Genomic DNA, 25227 nt, shown 5'->3' with positions numbered 1-25227 from the left:
TGTCAGGACTCTGTCACCACAAGCGCAGACATTTATGTCCTTTAATTCAGACCTAAACCAATAAAGATATGAGGCTGACAATTTCTTGGAGAAATGGCATAGTTTAATTATTTTAAGAGACTTAAACTTCCCTAAGCAGCAGCTTAAAGTAGCATCTTACACCCCCGCTTGAGCAAAATGCTGAACTGTGTAAATATGAAGTTACAGAATGCGGTGTGCAACATATTGACATGAAAACTGAAAATGTGAAAACAGCAGTTAAAACTAAAGCAAAATTAGATATACAGCAGTAGTAATGTGTTGCAGCTACCAACGTAACCACATAATAACCACAAGAGAGGCTTGCGGAAAATTTATTTAACTTTGAGAATTGGCAGTTGACTATAGAAAATATAGATTTTCTGCTTATAAAACATGAAAACATACATTTGGCCTATTTAAATCTATGTTTCACCTGTTAGTACACACAAGAGCTCTCAGTTTCAACACTTTAGTAGCAGAGTACAACAAAAGACATCCAAATGTTTATAATATTCATCCAACAGAAAATTAGCTCAACAGTACACATAAAGGTAGTCTGGATGTTTTTAATACACGGTTAACTGTACACACAAAGAAAAAACAAAACAAAAAAACCACCATAATTAGACATTTTGAAATTATATCCCTTTTCATTAAGAAATGACATTAATACCAGAATCACTCTCCATAATGATGAATCATTTTTTTATCATTTATATTAGATCACACAGAAATAAAAAATTAATTAAAAAGTTATTAGCATTGGACTGAGTCCAGCACCCCACCGAGTCCACAGCAAAGAATTGGTGGGGTGTTGGCGAACTGGGAGGTACCAAATAAGACAAAGTTTTTGATCATAATACCTTAAAACATAAAAATACTACATTAATTACACAGGTACGAATCGCAGAAGCTTAGCAGTCTTGAATAGCTCAGGTACAGAGTATACACAAAAATCTACCACCTCTTTCTCTTCACAAGATGCAACATCAAATTTCAAATCGCACATTCACAACCTTTGAACATTTTCAGTATGAAAACAGAACAGAAAAAGAGGGACAATTTTTCCTGTGATGCTGATCACAGGGGAAAAATTATATAAGTGTATATATATATGTATATATATATATATGAAACATATATATCTTAAATTAACAGTCAAATATATGAGCATATATACATAGTTGTACAAGGTAGTAAAGGCAAAAAAGCTATTTGCAACATCCCCCTAAATCCTATCATATCAGATCATTGTAATAAATTATCCATGACATTTCCATTTGAAAAAAAAAGGAAAAAAAAAATCTTAAAACTACAAGTTAAAAATCTGTCAACATATTAGAGAACCTATCTTTGTTTCAAAAGTGAAATAAGATATTGCACCTTTTTTTTTTTAACCAGAGTACAATAAAACGACAATGAAAAACAGCATACAAAGCACAACAGGAATTAAATTAGAACTACTGCCACTGGCTGACATTAACCCATTTTTTTATACCTTATAACAAAAATACATTTCCTGTAACAAAACATCACAGTTTAATTTCAATGAATTATGTAAAAGAAAAACATTAACACACTTTAAACATTTTATGACATGTGACAAAACGGTATTCAAGACTGCTAAGCACATAATCAATGTTTCATTTCCACATAAACTAGAAAAAATAGATCATATTGCCTTTTGAAAAGTTACAACTCTTGGGTTCATTTTGGCGTTTACAATCTGAGTCAAGACAGGAAAATATAGAAAAACAAAAACAGCTCTCTCAAGTCCAAAAAGGGATCCCAGATACTGTCTATCCAAAATAACAGTGTACATAAGCATTTAGTAACAAATAAATGTTCCTGATTTTAGAAATATTTATCATATAAGTCATTCTACAGCTAGTGTTTCTCACTAAGAAAAAAAAGTCTTCAAGGCGTTTTAAATCTAGACCCCTCCATTAAACAAGGGTTGTTTTCATCCACTCAGTGATTCAAGTCTTTTACTTGGGCGTCCTCTCTAGTGATCCTGCAGAACACAAACAGATCATCAATATTTATGAGTTAGAAGAAGTCTGCTGGAAACTGACATGTGATCAAAACCATGCATCTCCGCAGCATGAAAGGCTGCTTCAGAGGCCAAAAGAGAAATTTAACATTTTTAACAGTTAAAAAAAAGTTGCTACCAAACTTGGATCATTAAGAATCACTCAACTTATTGTTAAAAATATTACCACAATAATTAACTATAGGATTCCCTGTTTTAGTCTCATGACACACAGACATCGACACATGAGACATGTTTGGGATGACATCTCACCTGAAGGCCCGGGGCTTGGGACTGCTGAGTGCCCTGGTTGAAGAAGGCCATCGGCTGTCTGTAGAAGTCAACCCAGGAGTTATAGTCAGGATTAGAGGTCTGCTGAGATCCAGGACCGGTAGTCTGGCCTGGAAAAAAGAAAAGGAGGAAACCACACCAGAGTAAGAAATAGATATTTTTGTTATGTGCTTATAATAAAATACTTCCAGGATAATTTACCCCAAGCTTTGTTGTATTCAGGAGCAGAGCTCTGGGGTTGGTTTTGCTGACCTGTTGCAAGGAAGAATATATTTAAAGTTAGTTTCTTTTTTTAATATAAAAAAATCTTAAATAGTTTCCTGCTTTAACACATTAAAACATAGTTTGTGACCTCAATGGGCAAGATTTAAAAGAAACAAATTTTACCAGGTTTTGGTAAAAACAAAGTTAATGTGTACAGATCTAAATCTAAGTTCAGATGGTGAAGGAGACCAAAACAAAGCGGGAGCTGGATAATCAAATATTCCTTTGTTCCCGAGCGACACTCGCCTAGCTTTTTATAATACTGCTCCCAGTCCATCTGGCCCGTCTGGGATCCATTGTGACCTGAAACCAGACACAGATAACACCACCGGTTACTAAGAGCGGTTTTCTGCTTCTCACCTTCTTCTCTCATCTAAAATTCTACTTCCCAGTGAGTTTGACTGACAGCAAATGTAAAACTTTGTCTGCACAGGAAACACATGGTTAGCTGCAGGGAACTTGTCCGTCATCACAGACCGCACAACACTTTGATCACAGCATCGACAAAAATTCTTCATCTTCTGCACTTTCGCAGCCAAATATGTTTATTAGGCCAAGAAAACATGAAAATCAATAAGAGTTTAATAAATGTCTAAATAATCTTAGTGTTCTAATATTTAAACATAATAAGAGCTAAGGTGAAATACTTACTGTGATCTTGCTGGTTTTGAGGTTGCCAGATCTGAAAAGTTGTACCCCATCCTCCAGTCATGAAAGTCTGAGGCCCACTAAAGGAAAGACAATTTATCTGATTAACAGCTTGTTTTAATTCTAAACTTTTCATCACACCATTAGCAGACTTTTTTTTTTTTACCAACATGTATGGAAATGTATTAAAATGTGTGATGAGTAAGGAATTGGGCCGTACTGCTGAGGAGGTGTGGTTGGTCCTTGGTTGTAAGGATTCATATTAAAGCTGCTGTTGACCCCCATTCCCGGACCCTGGAAAGAGAAAGGGAAGATGAGGCGAGTGAGAGACCACACTTGTGTTTAAAGGGAGCCAACAGGCAAGGTCAGAGGGCAGAGGCGAGTGCTGATGCACTCCATTAAGTCCATTTGATGGATTCTTCATGTTTAACCTCTGGTGACATCCTGCTGGCCACCAGGACCAGAACAGCCTAGCTCACCCCAGTATTTCCCTACATTGACATGTGCGCTCATGAATATCGAGCCAGACAATAGCATTATGGGGGAGTAGCGCAGGGGCTGGGGCTAGACCACCTACCCCAATTCTCTCATTGATCAGCTGACGGGCCTTTTCCAACTGCTGAGGGGTGCCTCGGATGGAGAAGATGCGTATGTTGGGGTCGGTGTTGGGCGGCGGGTTTCTCTGTAGCTCCACGTGGGCACGAGACTGCTCTTTGATGTTCTTAATGGTTTCTCCACCTGAAACAGGAAGAATTTAATTATCACCAGTATCTGTTCAGATGTAGCTGATTGACATTTCACAGACTTGTTTTTGCAGCACTGTTACGCTGTTAGAGATGTTTCTTCCTACATTTTTCACTCTAAAACCTGGAGCCTACATTTTCCACAATGCTACTCTATTGCCTGCTACTTGACTGTAGATTTGAGAGTACTCTGGTAGCAGCATATCGTGTGGGTTGAATTTGTTAGCCTTTAATTTTACTTGAGGTCTTTTTGAATCTCCACATGCAGTCATCCTCCCACAGACGTATTAACCAGATGTGTAGAAAACTGTAGAGTTTCCATTTTTAAGTCAGAACATTTCTGTTCATCAGGTATATGGATGACCACCAGTGTCTGAATCATCTTTTCCCCAAACCTGGTACGGAGACTTGGGCTTAGTACTTCCCATCTCCATCATCCATTCAAAACACGAATGTAACATAAGACTGGATGTCTCACCTAACCAAATCCACATGCTACCTTGTGAAAAAACATGTGTCTCAGTAGTCATCTACTATTCTCTTGGAACATCCATGAAAATCAGAAAACAAAAGACAACGTCTCCTGCACGCTACCCCCTGCTGGGCATCAGATGCCAGCTTCCCGACGTGTGGGGAGAGCAATTACACCAGCAGCGAGAGTTGAAACATAGCTGGCAGGAGAAAAGGGACAAAATTGAAGCGTATCCTCCTTCTGGGATATCGTTTGTCTCTTTTACCCTTTTCATTCTTGACTCTGTGTTGTCCTCTGTTATGAGAGGGACTGAAGAGAGGGGGGTGCTTCCCGGGGTGGAGTGGAGGGGGGACACTGGGGCTGTCCCAACATCAATTACACATTTGTTCACATGTGGCTGACACTCTGATGACCCTGGATGACCCCTAAAAGAAAACGCTCATCAGAAACCTCTCCGCCTCTGGTGCCTATTCCTTGCTGCCAACAGACTGCGCATGGGCCATTAACCCATTGTCAACCAAATGAAACTTCTGCCTTAATGAAGCCATTATGATCTCTTCTGGTCAGACAGCAGAGAGCAATGAAGACCCCAGCTATTCATTTCATGGACTGGGCTGTAGTGAAGACAGATAATACCGGCCTTATTAATGAGACTGGTTTAGTGCGCTGGAGAAGAGGAGGGGATACAAAAGTGCAACTGGTGACAGCATTCAGGGCAAAGCCAAGGGACTGGTTAGATGCTGGTACGGGAAATAACACATAAAGGCATCAAGGAATGATAAGTACCAGAATGCAACCTGCCGTTTCCAATGCAACAACAGCTTCATGTGAAGCTATGCAGGCAATATTTTCTGGGTATGAATGTGAGTGATAGTAGAAAGCACTTAGTATCTAACAATAAAAATGCTATGAGTGTGTGTGTGTGTGTGTAAAAGCGCTTTGAGTGGTCAACATGCGATAAGAAAAGCGCTATACAAGTACAGTCCATTTAAAATTATCTACAAAATTCGTCATTATACAAAATGACAAAAATACAATATAAGTTTAAAGGATTAGGATTAATTTGGCTTTTACGCAATTTGTTTTGACGCTATTTTACTTCCCTTCTTAGCTCCGTTTTCATCATTTTCAAGATGCTAATTATATATTCCAGAATTAGAACAAATCTAAAAGAAAAAAACTCTAAAAATCAAACATCTGTAAAAGCTAATGTTTTTGGCAAACCCTGTAATGACATTTGTGACAACTCACAGCAAAGTATTATGCTGCTTTTATTATTTTAAAGTTATGTCTGAATTAAAGCACATAAAAGAGCTTTAGTGCGTAACCAGGAAGAGTAATGAAAAATAAAGTGTTTTGTATTACAGACAAAAAACTTTGCATTTGTTAAAACAAATTTTATAGAAACTTCTGAAGATGTTTTATACAATTCTTGGATTTTGTATAGTGAAAAGATTAAACAGATCTTTTAAAAGCATCTTCAATTCACCACAGAATGCACATTATCATAAAAAGACTCAAAAACATTAATTTCTCTGCTTTTTTTTTTTTATAAATAAATCTCCCCATTAAAACACCAGTTCTGACAATATTTCCAAGTCTTTTCATACAGTCTACTGCCCACTGAAACTTTGACCATTTCTCATTCATTTCAGAGCTTCTGCAGTCAGACATCTAAGCAAATATCAGCTCCGGCCTGACAAACTCCCATCTGCGCCATGTGAAATTCAACCAAAATGGAAACCCAGTGGACCGACCTCAGGTTTAGACATTTCAAGTCAAAATCTTCTGTATAACTGCAGGATGCTTGTTAGGCTTGTAAGAAAGTCTACGCAAGTTGTTGGGGGGGGGCTTGATTCATGAAGCTCTGTGTGACTGAGTATATATGTGTGTGGGGGTCAAAACAGAGGGGCAACCGGCTGCATATGGCATCGTAAAGATATTAATCACCACACTCTTTAAGGGATTGCTGACAGCACCGAGACCCACCGCCATCTCCACCATATTGGTCCACTTCATATGCTAATGCAGAGAGAGGGGGACGCAACGCCCAGGTTTATTTGTTTCCCTCGCCCCACTACATGCACAAAAGCCACTTGACATTTCTATTGCCATGTTTTTATCTTAGGTAAAGAGGCCCCCCTTCGATCCGCCCACTGCTGCACACACGCACACACACTAAGGCAACACGCATGCCACCATACTACACACACACAGCTCCTTCCAATGCAATGGTCAATGACTTTTAAATAGCTGCCAATAGAGTGGGCATGAATAGCCAATAAGCTAATTCCTCCTATTCATTCCCTCGCTGCACTCTATTGGACTGAAAGACCCTCATTAGATGCCAGGCAGCCTTCCACATGATTGAGGGCTGTTATTATGCACCTTTAACAATTAATGTCACATTACACGCATTATCCCCGTCATTAAGCCCTTAGTGAAGCCAATGAATGCCACTTGTGCTGTATACATGAGCCCTGGAGGGAGAATAGGAGGGTGGTCACAACCCCCCCCCTCTTCTCATCAGTTTCACGTAGTGGCACAACACCAAAGAGCAGTCCGTTATTAAAAGAGAAATGGCAATCTGGTCAGTAAGGTTCGTTTTCAACAAGACTGTTCTTTTTGATAAATTGTGCATAATTTGTCTAAGATGGCGAGCAGCGTCATGCAGCACAAGCTGGGAGAAGACCTCAAAGTGAGAACATTTCAAGCCTATAAATGTTTTACTCTTTATACAAGCAAGCAAGGCTTTGCTATACACAACACTGAAAACTGTTCATCAGCTAAAACAGCTAAATGAAAGTATGTTTCTCACCTTTTCCGATCACCAGTCCGCACTTATCAGCAGGTACTGCATATGTAACTTCCTGCAGTCCTCCAGGTCCCCCCATGTTACAGTCACCTCGCCCTCGGCGCCCCATAATGCCCCCAAATCCATCTCTCTCCTATCAGGAGGGAAACGGAAGCAAAAAGAATTAGTATTCTCAGACACAAACATTACACAGACACAGTCTAAAGGTTGCATGTGGTTCTAAATTGCTAATATCCAACATTAGTGCTAAGTTGTCATGGGTTTAATTTCAGCAAGAGGACTTTTTGGTCGGACTTAGCTTCTTGAAAAATTATTACAAACAACAGCTGCTTTGTTTCCATCGAAACACACCAGTAGAGGCACATACCTGAGCAGTCTGAACCAGTTCGTTGATGAGGTGGACCGCATGGTGGCAGTGGTCAGGCTGGCCCATCACCTGAGCAACACGGTCGGGGCTGACTCCATCATCTAAATATAAAATATAAATTTATTGCTGGAGAAGGCATTCAAAGACAAGTATTTTATGGAGTAAAACCTGGCTACATTTCCTAAAATTCAAATTTCTATTGAGCAACTAGGTTAAGTGCTGAAGTTGAAACCATGCAAATGGATTTAGAAAAATATCCAACTTTAAAATCAGTTCTTCCAGATGAATGATTTAAAAATTAACCCTATATCTTCTTTAGTTCATTGTAAGAATTCTTCTCACCTTGTTTGAACTGGATTCTCACACCTGCATCATTCTGAATCTTCTTGATCATCTCTCCATTCCTGCCGATGATAATGCCGACCGCAAATCTGGGCACAACCACCTGAACGATGAGAACACACACAAAATAAGCCAGGACATATTACATTTTTTCCAGTCAATGAATAGGAAGAAGATTTGATTGGAAAAAGCAGAAAAATGGGATCTTACATCCAGACTGCTTCCACTCATTTTGGATCCAAAGTCTGCTCTGCCAGTCCGAAAGTCTCCCTGGTCTTTGTCCCGAATGAGCTTCACCACAAGTTCACGGGCTTGCTACAAAGAAAATTAATCAACATATCAAGATTATCAATTCATAAAATTAACTATATTATATGTGTGAATGTGTGTGTGAATGACACAAAAAAGCTACACAAGACAAAAGAAGATTCAAAATATTTAAGTGTATAATGACGACACAAGCTGGAAAACAGAGTGTAAAGAGTAGAGCCAGCAGCACACAGCGAGTCCTCCTGGGACTGACCTGCACTTTGTGGGGATCCCCAGTGATTCTCAGGGGCTTGTCTGCTCCAGTAGGCATGGGGTCATCCTGAATCATTATCATTTGCACCCCTGTTCTCTCCTGCAAGGGTACAATCAGACAAAAAAAACATCCAAGTTACCTGGGGCCCAAAATACCATTCAGTCCAAGGACAGAAACTGTACCACAGGTTTACTCTCCATAAAATAAAAGTCACACAAGCCCAGGGGTGAATGTGCGTGTATATATAATGATAAGTGATAATTTCAATAATGTAAATGTTAGTTTAAAAGGTAAAATATACTGGTGAAATAACACTAATATCCAACAAGCAGCTATTGTCTTGGAAAAGAACCTTAAATATGTTGTCACTCCTCATGGCGCAACCACAGAGTAGGACACGAGGGACAGAAGCTAGTCTTTGTTCTGCGTAAAGATGCATTTTATAGCTGAACCAAAACTAAACATGAACTTTAGCAGCCAGAACACAGGTTTTTCAAGGAAATCCAGTTACCATGAAAAGCTCTTGCCAAGTTTCCCTGCAAAACAGAATACTTTTTAGCAGCTGCACATAACTTTATTGGAACAGGTATTAAATAGTGATGGCTAACATCATGTTAGCCACTATATCTGACTTATTTATGTGCTGAAGAACAGGGGAACAGACTGAGGACTGTAGATCATGTTTCACATTTATTGCAATGTGATCATGTTTTAAAAGTAACATGAAGTATAGCAAGCCAGGTAGGTACTGGGTAGGAAAGAGCTCCGTTGAAATTGGGTTTGTTTTATAATTTTGTTATTCCATTAAACATTAACCTTTACTATTAGACATTTTTTTTCCTTTTTAAATCACTATCTCTACAAAATAAAACTGAACTGTTTTGTCTAATCGCTTTAAAACCCCCACTAAAAAAATATTTGGAAAAAATGAATGAAAATGAGGCCAGATTACTATAACCTTTATGTTTAAAGATAAAACAGTTTAACCAAACCTAATTTTGTTCTTTTCCCTCAGTGAGCAACATGTCCCCTACAACCTATTTACCTTTGTGCTGTATCGGTGGTCGCTGTATTCTACAACATTAAATTACAGTTATTTAAATTATCACAATAAATTAAAGTCGTATACAAAACTGTGCAAAAGTCTGGGACCAGCCCTCAGCAGGAAAACAGAAAATAGAAACATGCAAACATAAATATAAATGTGGCTTTGGGGAGGATTCATCACTCCATCAGACCTGTTGCCACTGATTTTCAGTTCTGTTCTTGTGCAATTAGGGATAACTCAATTGTTCTTAAAGTTTCCCTTCTTTAAGAATAGTCAACCTGCCATAGAAACCATGGATGGATAAACTGAAGGTACAAATGCATCTCTCAGGTCCTGGGTCAGGACTTTAATGGTTTCTTTTTTACTTATTTCTTAAAGACCTCACTTTCAGATACTGTTTATATACTGTAGATAGTTTTATAGGTTTGTCGCTTCTTTTATCCTTCACTTGTGTCTAGTTTTGTCAAATTTGAAAAATCTGTTCAACGGTTATCCTTGGCATTTTTAGAAACATCTACAGAAGTGGATAGAGATTCATGTCTTGGTGATAGGTTGCTAATTACAAGGATGCAATTATAAACTGGTTATTTGCCAAATTCTTTAGACAACATTGGTTCAGTCCTCAAGTTTGATGTCCTTTTATGCTTGAACGATTAATTGACAAGAGTTAAATGGCTTAAAACACAAATTAAAACACACTTTTCTCAGAGTCAGGACTGGACTGAAAAAGCCGCATTTCCATCAACGGGTGCAGGTCGAGGTGGGACGCAATTTTTTTGTGTTTCCACACACACAAACTTGGAAGGGTACTCCAATATCTGACCTGACTTTGTTAGGACCCTTCCGTTGGGGTACCAATCTAACCAACCCGACCCAAAACGGTGGAGTTTGACACACTGCAATACATTGATTGGTTGAGAAAAAGAGTCACTTTACATGTGAATTGGCATAAAAACAAAGCAGGAATGGCTCTTTGTTTAGAGCGATTTTTTAAAAAAATTTTTTATATTAAAATGGCATTATGAAGCACCGCCAAGTAGAAAGAACACAAACTGTTGGATGACCGCCATTCTCCTCCTTTGTTGGAGTCATGTTTTGGTTATACTTTAAGGAAGGCGCTGCACTGGCATCATACTATTACTTAGCTGAGGTTACGCTATCCGGCTGATATTCCACCTCTCAAGTAAGATTGGCTGTGGAAACGCAACGAGATTACAGTTTACAAACCATATCTGCTCCCTAACCATCCTGTCCCGACCCACACCCAATGGTGGAAAAGAGGCCAAAGTGAGTGAAAAAGCAGTCAATGTCCAAAGAAAAACTCAGAAAAGCTTGTAAAAAGCCCAGAGAACTACTGTTAAAGACTACTTAACAAAAGAGTCTTGCTATTTGGAAGTAAGATATCAAGAAATGAGGGACAGCTCAGGATGTTTGCACAGTGCTGTAAATAATCCTAGTAACATGGAAGCAAGCAACAAGCACACCTGCAACTGTTTAATAGTCTCTCCTCCCTTGCCAATGACCAGGCCGACTTTGTTGGCAGGGATAAGCATCTGCTGGATGGAACTGTTGCCATCCATGTCACTGTGGAAGCCTGGACCATACCGACACTGCTCTACAATCTCACTCAGCAGCCTTTTTGCCTGCCTGTGGGGAAGAGCAATGACCAACAAAGGCATTTGTCACCACATTTATACAAAATCCAGTTATGCATTGACTGATCACGAGGACAGGTGATCAGAGATTTGAGTGTGTCCCGTTTCACAACAATAGGACACTTTTCTCATGATCTCTGTAGTTTCAGTAAATCTGTCAAAGTGCTGAGACTCACTCGATGCTCTCTGGGCTCCCAGTCAGTGTGCAGGGTCTGTCCAACATACCTCCGCTGTCTGTCAGAGGAGGAAAAAAAAAATGACTTAAAGATAATCTGCAAACATTTACAAATGCCTCAACTACACAAGTGCATTCATAAAAGACATCGACATTTAGCCTTTAGAAGTTAAAGGGCCATAGAAATGATAGAATCATGTTTTAACTTTCAGATGTTGGTGATGGTTACAGACCATTTCTGTGGTGAAGCAACAATTTGTTTCAAATACAAAATCAGACAATTGCATTATACTTAACGTTATACTGTACTTGCAAATAAAACAGGTACTAAGGTCTTTTAGGGCACATATACATTGGCACTGTTCTGCCAGCTTTAAACAAATCCTGGTCCACTTCCAGGGATAGCCTGGCTTGTTTGGAGTAGTGTGAATGCACATTCGGACTCTGGACCAAAGAAGCAAACTGGTCCGCTTGAAAACTTGGGGTCTCGGTCCACTTGCAAGTGAACTCTGCTCCGGTAGGCTGATGTTGGAAATGCATGCAGACCACCCAGTGGACCAAAGAGAGGAAGTGATGTAAGACATGACATACTGCAACATGTTTCCTAGCTGGCTGCCTCACCTGCAGCTCATACTGGACAGATCCTGGTAAAAACTGCATTAGGTTGAACACCAAAATAAAATGGAAACCCCAAGACTGGATAAATTTATTGTTAATCCTGTTTACTTGCACTGCAAAAGCCCTGGCCAATCAATGAGCCTGATTTTCTTCTTCTTTCTTGTTGATCAGCAGCCATTTTATGGAGTATTGCCCTCTAGTGAGCAGAGGTCCCCCGGATATCCTGGTGTGAATGCAGCCTAACTCTTTGCAAGAAAGCAAACCCTTCTGTCACAGCTGTACTTGTAGGAAATAACATTTTCATTTTGTTGTCTGTGTGCTCTGTTAACTTATTTCTCCATTAGTGCAGAGTTTGTGCTGTGATAACTTGCAAACTTAAATGGTTTGGGTGATGAGCTGGTGTTGTGTACAGCCTCAAACCCATAGTACTGTTTCATATGAAAGGCACTCAAAATATATAAAAAGGAAACATGTTTACTGACCCTGGCTTTCAGCTTATGATTTTCCATTAAAAACACAATGTTATTTATTTGAACTTACCTGACGCAATCTGGATCTTACAACCTGATTCCTGCTGAATTCTTGAGATCTGCTCTCCTCCTTTTCCAATGACTACAAGGAGGGGGGAGAGATATTTTTTAAATCCCTTTCAAACTGAGACAGATGCCTCAAGCAGTGACCTGAAAACTGTGCAGTCAATACTGATGATTGCATGTTAATACTGACAGTAATGAACTGGAAGGCTACTTACTGAAGCCCACCATCTTATCAGGCACTTTGAAGTCTTCTGTTGTAAGAGCCCTGTGAGGAACAGAGACAGATGAAAAAAATCAGAGCTGGAACTATTGATTATAGCATTTATTGATTTACTGATTGATTTATTGTGTTGAATAATATGTCAATTATTTATCTAATTAAATATTTATATATGTATATAAAATAGTAAAGAATCCCATAATTTTCTAGATATCACTTCTATCTTAAAAAGGTATCTTTTTCCTCTCCACCTATAGTAAATAAAAAAAAATAAAATGACCCTTGCTCCAGCAAACTATTGGAACGTTAAAAAAATAATAATTATAAAAATAAAATTGAAAAATAAAATATAATAATGTAGTAAAGCAATGCAATGGATTATGTAAGATTTTTAAACAAAGTATGCATTTTGTGGGATAATACTTTACAGGAACAGTTCAAGATGCAGAAAAAAAGAAAATAAAAACAGTCAATAAACCGACCTTTAAAATTCTTATTTGGACAGAGGAAATATATCCAATGCATCATAATGACCAGACAGACAGTATTTGCTGCTCACCTTTGATGTACCATTGCACCTAGATGGTTTCCCACTAAGAAAAAGAAGGGAGGGGAAAACCAAACCAATTAAAATGTGAGTAATAGTCCAACATCATGTCTACAAATCTATCATTTTTAAACATCTGCTTAAGTGACAGCTAGCAAAGCAGCAAAGTGAAAGAGTGCATCAGTGCCGGAAGGGATGGGAGCAGATGGGTATGAAGCTGCCAATCTTTCATGTCCGTGGCTGACCCACCGCAGGGAGCTTTCACCAGCATGGAAATCAGGTCTGCAAGAGCATGACTGAGTATTTCAATCAGACCCGCTCAGATTGAGAGGCAGCAGCAGGGTCAGGGACTGCTGGTCACCGGTTGAATTTTGACAGATAGGACCATGCAAAGGTCCTGCAGGGTCACTGGAAGATGTGCTGCCATGGACGTGAACACCTGAACTGATATCTTGTGGGTTCAATCAATTTTATGGTCGATTGCACAGATTTCCCTCCTTCTTGAAAAGAGCATGTTTGCGAATGAAACAGCTATGAATACAAATACAGGAAAGTGTACCGACTTTGTACAAGGACAGGATAGTTTTGATAAAGTGTGAACACAAAGTGAATTTATTGTATACTTGTTTGATAATTAAATCCTGAAAGGCGACAACTGTACTACAAAGATACCACTTCTATCATCTCTACCATACTGTGTGACAACCTTGACCAAGAAAACTGAGAACAAAGTGTTACAAACAATAACTGTGGATAAAAAAAAAAAAAAAAAAAAAACTAAACTAGAATTGCGTACAATTTTCCTATCCGTGCATTCAAGGCTGAACTATCATACAAACAACTGTGACAAGATAAGAGGAGGACAGGATAAATGACTAGTGTTTCCACTTCGTGGATCTGAAATGGATCAAATCTTTGTTCTGAGTGCAAGGCACAGAAAAAAATAGGACATTCTTTCCACTACAGTGCAGCCTCAGATACTAAATACTCCTCACAAACAGTGTGGCTCTCACTTCAGATTACAGTGTAGCTCAAACATGCACTATTAGCTTTACAATATGAAGACAGACAAATAATCAACACTGAAAATATCTAAAGCAAGGTTGCCCAAGTCCGGCGCTCGAGATCTACTTTCAACATTTAGGCCTGGAACACACAAAGATTTTCAGGCTGTTTTTGTCCCAATTTTGCCCTTTCCCGACTCAGGATGGCAAACGCTCAATTATCTTGAGTCTTATAAGCTTTTCCTATCTATTAAATTATAATTTTGAGATCTGAGGTGTGTTAAGACCGAATTCGTCCCAACAATCGGCTCCGAAACGTGGCCGACAATCGGAAATATTTAACATGTTCAATATTTACAACAAAATATCTTCATGTGTGTGAGGAAATCCAACGAGAGAGCGAGCTGACTGGGGAGCAAGGAAGGATATAAAGTCTGTGTTCCCTCGTCCTATATACCCTCTTTCATGCTGGTATGAAAGTATGATCAAAACTGATTTTTTTCTCCTCGTGTATGAGGTCGCAACCAGATAAAAAAAATCTCATTTAAAAAAAAAAAAAAACCTTATGTGTGTACCAGGTCTTTGCTGCAACCTTTCTCCAACACACCTGAATCAAATGGCTGAATTCACTCATCTGCATCTCATTCAGCTCTGCAGAAGTACGGTGAATGAGCCATTCATTTGATTCAGGTGTGGAGGAGAAGGGGTGCAGCTAAAAGTTGCAAGATAGTAGATCTCTAGGCCCAAACTTGGGCACCCCTAATCTAAAGGCTCCATCAGTGAAATTTAAGTAATCATATTAAGTTTTGTCTAAGCCACAATGACAAGGACCTAATAAACTTTGGTATGACCCGTGTGACTCAACACACTCAGCAACAATCTGCAGCTGAAACTTTCCATGTTATGTGAAACGAAGAGCCTGAGGACACATAATCCAAACACTCGTTTCTGGAAACTCAGCTTAACTGGATTGTCGACTTTATTTTCCTACTTTCTCTCTACTCCCCCAACCCCCTGTCTCTTCATTGCCTGCATTTAATCAGTTTTCTGTTGTAACAAATAAGCTTAGAGGCAGGGGTGTTAAGGAACATGTGTTCCTAAATTTTTATAGTACAGCTGTTACAAGTGGGTGCACACAGTAGAAACCCTTAAATGCACCAAGTCATCTAGTAAATCATCAGCTGAATTAAAAAAAACAGGCTGAAATGCCAATTCCTCCCAGTAGAGAAGAACATATTGTACTACTACTACTACTAATACATACTCTGATTTAACATAGCATATTCAGCATGTGATCGCTGTTATTCAATGTGTTTTAACAGACTTGACCAAATGTATATGTGAAGTCTTTATACAAAGATCACTGCAGCGCATAAAAAAGCTTTTAATTTCAGGACATCAAAAATGTCTAATTACGGAGGTAAACTGAAGACTCACCTCCATTGTCTAGAGAGCGTTTTTGGCCTCCAAAGCCATAGAGGGAGGGGTCTATGACCGGAGATGAACTGTTCAAGTTGGGCATCTGGTCTCCTCCCATCTTGGCTGCCATCTGGAGACACAACACAGCAGGACAGAAGGAATAAAGGTTAATACTAGCTCTGTGACGACATTCTTTGGACATGAGTCTTTTCTTCTCTCATAATATTAGACAAATATTTATAATGTGGAAAAAAAAAAAACTTATTTTCTTCTTTGCTTTTAAGAATTAAAATTTTTGTTTTGCTCAAAAATTCCTGTAAGGTAACATATTTGAGTTCTAAGCAGTTAACTAATAGATCTTAAACTATCAATTGTTTCCCTCTGAACATGATTTTTTTTTCTCTACTCTAACCACTAAACCTGCCAACGCCTAGCTTTTGCATGCAATGGAAACGCATTCAACTGATCAAATGACCCTTAGCTGCAGTGTGTAGTTTTCAGCTCCTGCCTGTCAACATTCCTGGGAGCACAACTGTTGAATACAAATTTTTACTGAATATGCCAAGATCATGGCTGAAATAGTGAGCACAGCTAAGTAGAGAAACTATGAAAGTCTCACAGTGATGCTGTGAAACTGAAAATGACGACTGAGAGAAATACTAGATTACTCAATTTTACCAGACTGAATGACAGCTGGCATCGCTTTCTTAGTCCCGCTCCATAGCCATTAAAAATACTGAAATAGTCTGATTACCTCAAAAAGCGGTACTTAGAAAAATGGCCTTCAGCCTTAAGGACACAGTCTTATTATATCTGCATGCCGTTATACCATAATGCTGTTATAAGGTGTCCACTTATACCTTTCTAGCCGAGACCGCACTTTTGTTGTAAGTCAATGCCAGAGCTCAAACTCAAAATACAGACTTGAACCATAGGTGGCTCTTGGTTTGGTTTTTCCTGTTTGCTTTTTTGCTCCATCACAAAGAGTTCATTAGCTTTTGTGGAGAAAGTACACCTTGTAAGATAGAGTACTTAAATGCATGGATAGCTGCCACAGAGTAGTATACAACCAATGATTTTGTCCTGAAAATGGCAACATTACTGTTGCTTCACCATATTTGTTATGAAATTGGTTAATGTTGGCTGGAGTTGGGCCTTGCTGGGTCAAGTTAACATTAAACCAATCAGCTGATGATCAATGCAGTGTGATGCAGATGTGTAACTATGCAGTTAAACAACAGAGACAGTATGGAGCATATTGGTTGAAACTAAACCATTTTTGATACACCTCTGAGCGAGCAAGGAAGGTAGTAACAGAGGTTAACCAGCTATGTGAGCGAAGGCAAGTCAGGATTGCATAACTTGGCAATAACCATCAACTCCATTGTTCAGCAAATTGAGTGAAGCTAGCCCGATGTGTCTTAACAGAAACTCAATGCGAGTCTGAGCTTCCTTTGTTTGACTCGTGAATTAGCTAAGAAGAACAGTTGCAGGAGGATCAGGATGTCTTGCCAAACATTAAAGCCCCATTTCCACCAATGGGTCTGAGTCTGTATGGGGTGGTTTGGTGTAATAAATCCTGATCTCTGTTAGAGTTCCACAGCCAACCGTACCCTTAGCTAGTAGGTGGCAAATCGCACGGGAAGTGTTATAGATGCAGACCTCTGAACACAGAGTAAACACGTCATTACTGGCAACAAGACAGGATTTAATTGGAACTTTTTTGCCCTTCATTAGTCTCATAGCATAGCTACTTGTGGTGGGCGGATCGACACAAATATTGATAATATCGATACCAATGTTCGTATCAATATTGATGGATACTAGTAGTATTGACAAAACTTGTGGTGCTGCATTTCATCAAAGGAGTAACCTGGCTGTGGGTCTAAAGTGCCTCTCCATCACAACACAGAGCAGTCACACTTTGCTCCTCCCTCCTCTTGTGTTTTGATGTTGTGACTCAGCTACATCCTACGGCTTCCATACCGAGTCAGGTGGAAGCAGATGATTCGCTGTGGCGAACCCTGAAGGGAAAAGTTGAAAGTAAAGAAGACCGTCATGTGACTCAGCTGCACCGGCAAACACGCACAAAAACAGGCACCGGCCAGCAGAACACAAAAGGGCTGGGTATCGTCACTAATTTCCTGAATCGATTCAATTCACAGCAGCCTATTTTGATTAAATTTGATTCGACAGATTTATTTACAGCTAATTGTGTAATAACATTTATTTTTCTTGAATATTAGAAGACACTCTCAGAGAAGACATTTTTATAAGACACTGCGTGCATTTACTGACAATCAAAATCAGTTATCTGGGAGTAATCAGATTACTTTAATAATCTGATTTGACAAATCTACACGCATTCCTGAGATACCATAACAATACAGTGTTCCCACCCTGAAAATTCACAACCAGAAATGCTGTGATGGAAAAAAAAACAAACACCCACTCAAGACAGAATTTTTTTTTTTAAAATGTCCTGATAAAACTGTTTCATTCAGTAAGAATATTCCTGAAGTTCAGATCTCATAACGTGTTGATGTTAATAAAACCTACAAAGAATAGTGGATCCCTTTTAAGCTGTAATACAACTCAGAAATTTCTACAATGACGTAGATTCAGCTTGTTGAGCTGTACGCGTCCCCATAGCGACCGTGACGCTATCGGCCTAACACCGGAGCAGAAGAAAATACTGCATCTGCTCCTCACTGGAGCAAGATATGAATTTTCTAAAACTTTTGTCTAACTTTCAGCTGGTTGATGCGTTTTCTGACGCGTCCACTCTGTCCTCTGACGGAGAGCTGTGTGTGCGCGCATGTGTTGTCATATAAATCAGATAAATAGCATCAGACTGTTTTTTTTTTTTTTTTTATTTAAAAAGTGTAAACCTGTTCTAAAGGAAATATAACTTTAAATGCCCATGTCGGACTTATTTGAAAGTACGTGCGTGCGTGTTGACATCACAAAAATCGATCTCCAAGTTTTATGAATCAATATTGGATTTATTTAATTTCAATAGATTCAAAAATCAATAAACAATTTATTTAAACTCAGCCCTAACACACACTACCAACTGGTGATGGGTGCAGGCCAAAATGTCAGATGTGACAACTGAGTGATTAATTGTGTGATACAGTAGATGGGTCATCCTGAGGCCGTCCTCTGGATATAAAGTTGGATTTATACTCGAGCGGCGTCTGTGTACTGTAGCGCTGATGCTGGAGAAATGTGCTCTCGTACTTGGGCGTAGTCTGCTTGTTGGCCTGGTATGTAAATGGGACTGTGCCAGTACTTGCAGGTGATTGGCCGCTGTTCCTGCATCTACTGATCCACCCTCCTTCTCCAGGATTGGTCGCCAACTGCCCGTCTACTCTGTGGCTGGCCAATCATGAAGACACCTCACCTATATAAGCTCCTGATCACCTTCATAGTGGGCAGCTGTGTCAGATTAGTTCAGTTTGCCACTGTGGGCAAGCCTTGAGTGTTTTTACATCTCAGCGTGCCACTATGAATTGGACTTTGCCGTCTTAGAGCTTGTTACTGCAGACTTATAGAACTTTGTCTTTTATTGGAGCTAGCTGCTTTAGCGTTACAGATCTGTGTCTTGTTTCCTTAATATTTTGCTACCTGCCATTTTGAGCCTTTCACAGGATGCTTTGTGTTGATTGCCATTAGGTTTTCAGAGTTTGTGTTATTTAGTACATGGCCTTATGGATACTTTTTTGGCTTTTTAAATTCACATTAAAGCTTAAAAACTATCAGTATCTTTGAAAATAAGGAGGATAAAGTGGTCTTTGGTGGATTTGGCTTATTGCTGTGACAGGGCCACTACATGCCCAAAATCTGCTTCTAACACAATGATAATGGCAAAATTTGGATTTTTATGATATGACAATTAACTTTTGTTGTTTATGCATTAAAAGAAAAACAATTAATTCCACAGATTAATCCCTTTGCATTTATTTTGACAGTCCTTTTAAAAAGTGTCGGTGTCTGCAATACTAGACTTTTACTTGGTATCGAATTGATACCAAATCTTGCAGTATTGCACATCCCTAATAGCTACCCAAGCCATATTTTAAGGTCTTAGAGGCAGTGATGCACAGTAACTCCCCAGTGTTAGGAGAGTATAATTGGGCAGACATAATTTGGCAAAAATATTACTTTGGCAATAATGAGGCTAAACCCCGATATAAACATGTTGCTCTTAGTGTAAAAACTGGATCATAGTTTAAGAGCAATGTTAACAGTGCATCATTAATTTCTGGCTAATTAGTTGGGACTCTGTGCTCCTTGAGATTGCAGATTTTAGGTCAGAGTGAAAACTGCTAGTGGTTTCTCAAATAGGTTATACTGAGTTATGATAAGAGTCTCGTTTTTTTTAGTGTTTCCTTTCTGGTAAGATCCCCAAAGGTCTAGATGCCAACTTTCACAAACATTCATATTAATATATTAATTTAGCCATCAATATGAGCACTTTCTGTTGATCTGTGCATTCCATTTTGGCCTATACAACATCAACATTGGCATCTCTTTAATCCGGAGCTTTAGCTACTACAGATTAAACAGCTAAAACACAAAAAGTAGACATGAAGAGAAATACATCCAGGTTAGATTTTAAAACATCACCATTAAGCAGTTTATATACAGTTCTAAATAAGAAATGAGGTTCATAATTCAACTATAGTCATTCCAAGAAGAGACAAAGTTACAAAAAAGGTTTAGTAAATGCTTATTTTTTCCATTTAAATTTAGTTTCTCAACCAAGGAATTATCACTGCTCTAAATATTTCTAAATGTGAGTTTTTTGCAGTAATGAGAAAAAGTGTTCAACCCACCACATAAAAACTACAACAGGAGTGCAGTTATTTGTGTTACAGCTCAGCTGTAAATACGCTTTCTTTCAAAATGAATCACTTGCCAATCTCAAGTAAATTCACACATTCTGCAGTGATGGCCACTTCAAGTCTTTTTCATGAGAGCTGAAACTGGATTTTCTATTCTGCCTTAATCTGCCACTTCTTCCATACAAAAGTATTGCATTTCAGAAAATTACACTAAATTGACATGTGTGTCTGACTGGGATTTTTTTTTCACAATATGAAAATATGTTCATGGAAATTAGTCTCCTATCACCTTCAGGGACGATTATCTACTTCAGAGCGCAGCAGTGGAAGTGAGAGGGCTGCAATGGAAATAAGGAGGCATAAAAGGAAGCAGGTGTGGGGTTGCTGCTGCCACACCAGCTTTGCAACCATGTGCATGTCAAGCACATGTAAAAGCATTGTATTTGAATTCAATACTCATGAAAATACTTGAACTTTGTCAAAGCCCAGATTTAATTTGCTACCACAAGCCAAGTATCTCTTTAAAAACCCGGCTTTCCCTGTATTCCTAATTTATGGCTGTCATGATTTGGATAGTACCTTTGCAGAGATTTTTTTTTTTTTTTTTTTAAATTAAAACTAGCTTAATTAAATACATTAAGCTAGTTTAATTTCAATATCTTCCTTTCATCCACACAAGTCCCACATATTCACTAAGCTGACATGTTTTAACTTACTCAGAGGTTATGTCTTTTAAATATGATGCATGTAAGGAAGTGATTTTACAAAACACTATAACATGCCATATGAACATGCCAAATTAGAAGCAAAGGCCATCTGGCAGCAATTCAAATGTATATTTTTAAAGAAAAGTTCAATTAAATCACAGTATCAGATTTATGTAATTTACACCAGAGGTAGAGGGAATTTGGCTGCTTGGAAACTGTATGACGTGACAAACAAAGATGAAGACTGCTGTATTTTAAACATTTTGCTGCACACAGGGAACTATAAAAACAAGGTGGAAATGCTAGTGTGGATGCATCCTATTGTTTGGGCTCAAACATTTTGAAGACATTTAATTTCTCACTGCTGCAGTGGGTAACTTGCAGTTATCAAGTCTAAAACTGTATTATGTAGCAAAATGTCTGTCTCCAGCTGTCTAACAGTTCAGCTATCCTCTGAGGTCACTATGTAAACGAGCAAACATCACTGTTGACTGGACTAAACTCCACAACTGTTTCCAAGGTAAATTGTATACTGATTGCAGCCTTTACAGAGTAAATATGCAGATTTGAGAGTTTATCTCTTGTTTTTGGGAGGGGGGGAGAGTTATTTTTAACCTTAAGACTTCAAACTTTGAAGTTAGTATTATATTTTTTTTACTCACAAATAAGTTAATAAGGTAATATTTTCCAATTATTTCTCCAAGTGTTTGCCTTATTGATTTGAGAGGGTCAAGGTTAATTATGTTTAGACGGGTAGGTAGTGTCAATGGCAAATAAGCAAATATTATGCAGAATGAAATTACCTTAGCCATTAATTTAACGGATCTTAGCACATCTATGCACTTTGCTTCCATTTGAGGATATCTATCAAACTAAAACTGAGTACTTAAAACGTAATGGGAAACAATTTTAGCTTGTCTAAGTTCAAGATTTAAATGTCAGCCAGTTTCTGTGACAGCAAGGAGAAGCAGGTAACAGCTACAAGTGCATCTGCGGTAAAAAAAAAAAAAAAAAAAGGCACACACAAACACTGGTATAAAGCTCCATTAGAACATGACTACTTCTCAAATCTCACTTTTGTGACATTGATGTCATTTGATATACTCAAGTTAACAGGATAGCTTATCTTTTCTGCAAAATATGCAGTGCCACTCAAAGTTATTGACAGGAGAGTAAACTGCGTACCTGTAAATAACAGTAACAAAAATAAGATTTTTATAAGCATAAATTTATTATTTGCTATTGTTTCTCTTTGATCAAACACCAGTGTCTGTCTGCAGTTAATGAAACAGGAACAAATCCAATGCCTACCATCAAAACTTTCAGTCTACTTCCAGTTACTGTGAATTTGAACGCTGCAAATACAAGATTCCCATTTCTAGGAAAACAAGAATAACAAGATGTTGTTTTGTCCGTTTGTTCGGCTGTAATGTGTGCTCTGCTTCATGTACTGCTGTATACAAAGTCTGAGCCACTTTTTAACATGGGTTTAGTGTGAAAAACTAAGGGGTAGATAGATGGTGTAAGAAGGGGGCTTCTCATGCTTGGAAATTATTGCTGGTAAAGTCCACTTGCATAAATGTTATAAGGTAATATAATAAAACAAATGTGCATGGGTGTACAAATCTAGAACAGAATATAATTAGACTCTTAGCATCTTTAATGCCAATTCGTGGTTTCCATATTAGCTTGGTCAAGTTCATCATCCTGTCAGTCTTAGAGTCCACTACACCCCTGTAGGCCTGACTGAATGCAGTCCAAATATTTGTAACCACCCAGACTGAGCACCCTGTTTACACAGGCACCTGGATCTCCATTCACAAAAACAACATACCAGAAAAAGAAGAGAAGAAACAGAAGAACAAAGGAGCTAAACAGACTGCAGGAAAATATTATGTATGCACATATTTAATCATTTTCAGTCAACATATGCAGTAGTGGAGAAAGCAGTAAAAATGGATAGACATTGATTAGTTTTGACTAATTTCTGTCCTGGAAATTACTTGCGGTGCACTTGCTGTCCTCCTTTGTTCAAGGTTAGCATCTCCTGCTACTGTGACAGCATCGTTATGCAATATATATCCACATAGGCTCAACTGACGTGAACTTGAAGGCATGTCTGTCAGTGGGCCTTGGAGGGCTGTCAGGTTAAAGTAAACTGACAAGACACAATCCAAGTCAAGAATAGGACAACATGGGACTTGTATTTGAAGCCACAACCAATGGTTACCCTGTATAAAATGTGTATAGAATCTGCTGTCATGTAATCTGCTTAGATGCAATTGACTCAATATTAAAACTAAATAATCCATTTACAAATTGATAAACCATAAACAAGGTGAACTGCTCTGTGAGATGTTTAAGTACAATCGCACGCACACAAATTAATGGCTAAACACATGCAGAGGCACATGCAAGGTTATAATCTGCACAGGGGGAAGCTGAAATAGTGCATGACTAAAGTCCAATGCATATACTATTAGCAGTGGTCAGTGGTACACTAATCCTTTGCTACAGCATTTTCACAATATGAAAGTGGCCATGTCCACAATGGTCACGTTGTGAAAAACCATAATTTTTAGAAGAGGAGCTGTGAAATGCAGATTGTACCTTATTTTAAACACAATTTACCAGATATTTTCTCGGCAGTAATGGAAAAACCCAAGTGTGCTCAGCAGGAGGAGTAAAGGGGGGCTTATTTCAACAGATGACGTTACATTATATGGCCTAACTCCAACGCAGTTGCGGGGATATGGTGCCTTACACGGTAGCTAGCTAACATCAGCACTAATAACTTACATGTTTAAATTACAGGTATCAACTCCACATGTTTAATATAGAAGCTTAAAGGACATAAATTAAGTAGTTTTGATGGTACTTCGGGCTTTGCAGGAGCTCCCCCTCCCTTTTTAAAAACTGGGGCAACAAGTTACACTGATGCTAACTTCGTTATAACAGCTGTTCAGGCTTTATGTCTAAAATAAATGTTGTGTTTGGTTACGTTGTGGGTCAAGTTGTAGGGCATTCAACTTGAATTATTAAGTTACAAAGCTAACTGCAACTTCTGAGAGTTGACAACAGGTTGCAGCTTCTCAACATAACTTAATAAAGTTGACAAAACTTCGAAATCAAAACAGTCTTTCGTTTCAAGCTCCAGACACGACTTGTGTGGTCGTTTTGACAGGTATGACATCGAGTAAACACTTCATCCGTCCGCTGTAAACTCTAATCTGTCCGCTTAGCTATACTGTCTAGGCTAACGCTAGCCTGCTAGCTCGTTGGTGCATGAGGAGTGTTTATAGTAGTGAGTCCGAGGTGCCTCGACCGAAGTCCTGGCCTTCTCCGCGTCAAAACACGCTGATTGAGGTCCCAAATCAACACAGCCTTGTTCGCTGAAGAGCATTTTACCTGTCGGACCCGGCGTATCGTGTCTGCGAAGTCATCTTTCGTTCCAGGCTGAACCACCGAGGCCTGTCCCTGAATCAGCTCCGCCATCATCATCATTCGCCTCGGCAGCTGAGAGCCACACTTAAAAAAAAAAAAAAAAAAAATGAAGGACTGCACACGTGCCAAGCCAAAGCTCCGCGAGCCTTATGATCTCGCGAGTGGAGAGGAGAACCCACATATGCAAAGAACATCCTGTTATATAAGATATCTATATATATATATCTCTCTATATATATAGAGATATATATATATCTCTCTATATATATATATATATATATATATAAATATATATAAAATATATATATAATATATATATATATATATATATATATACGACTGTTCATCTTGACCTCGGATCCAGGGAGCTTGAGGGTCCTACACAGTATCTTAGCTGCAGTCTTTTGGATGGAGATGTCTGATGGTTCTCCAGGTATCTGTTGAAGCCACTTCTCCATTATGGGGAACACGGCCCCCAGTGCTCCA

At 38.7% G+C, this 25227-nt stretch overlaps 1 protein-coding gene across 1 annotated transcript; it reads right to left on the bottom strand.

Moving 5' to 3' along the window:
* Positions 1–337: 337 nt before the first annotated feature.
* On the bottom strand, positions 338–24840 carry fubp3 (far upstream element (FUSE) binding protein 3). Its single transcript, XM_041970522.1, has 19 exons — positions 24706–24840; positions 15759–15870; positions 13330–13363; positions 12766–12815; positions 12555–12626; positions 11398–11455; positions 11051–11213; positions 8519–8617; positions 8206–8310; positions 7996–8098; positions 7654–7754; positions 7290–7419; positions 3834–3994; positions 3477–3550; positions 3260–3336; positions 2855–2911; positions 2546–2596; positions 2327–2454; positions 338–2035 (listed from the first exon to the last, which is right to left on the bottom strand). The coding sequence occupies exons 1-19, from the start codon at positions 24799–24801 to the stop codon at positions 2027–2029; spliced, it is 1680 nt and encodes a 559-aa protein (XP_041826456.1). The 5' UTR covers positions 24802–24840; the 3' UTR covers positions 338–2026.
* Positions 24841–25227: the final 387 nt, after the last annotated feature.

The sequence above is a fragment of the Melanotaenia boesemani genome, chromosome 19 (genome assembly GCF_017639745.1).
Source record: "Melanotaenia boesemani isolate fMelBoe1 chromosome 19, fMelBoe1.pri, whole genome shotgun sequence".
Lineage (NCBI taxonomy): Eukaryota > Metazoa > Chordata > Actinopteri > Atheriniformes > Melanotaeniidae > Melanotaenia > Melanotaenia boesemani.
Note: the sequence above shows the minus strand (reverse complement) of the source record. Positions and strands in the feature narration are given on the sequence as shown.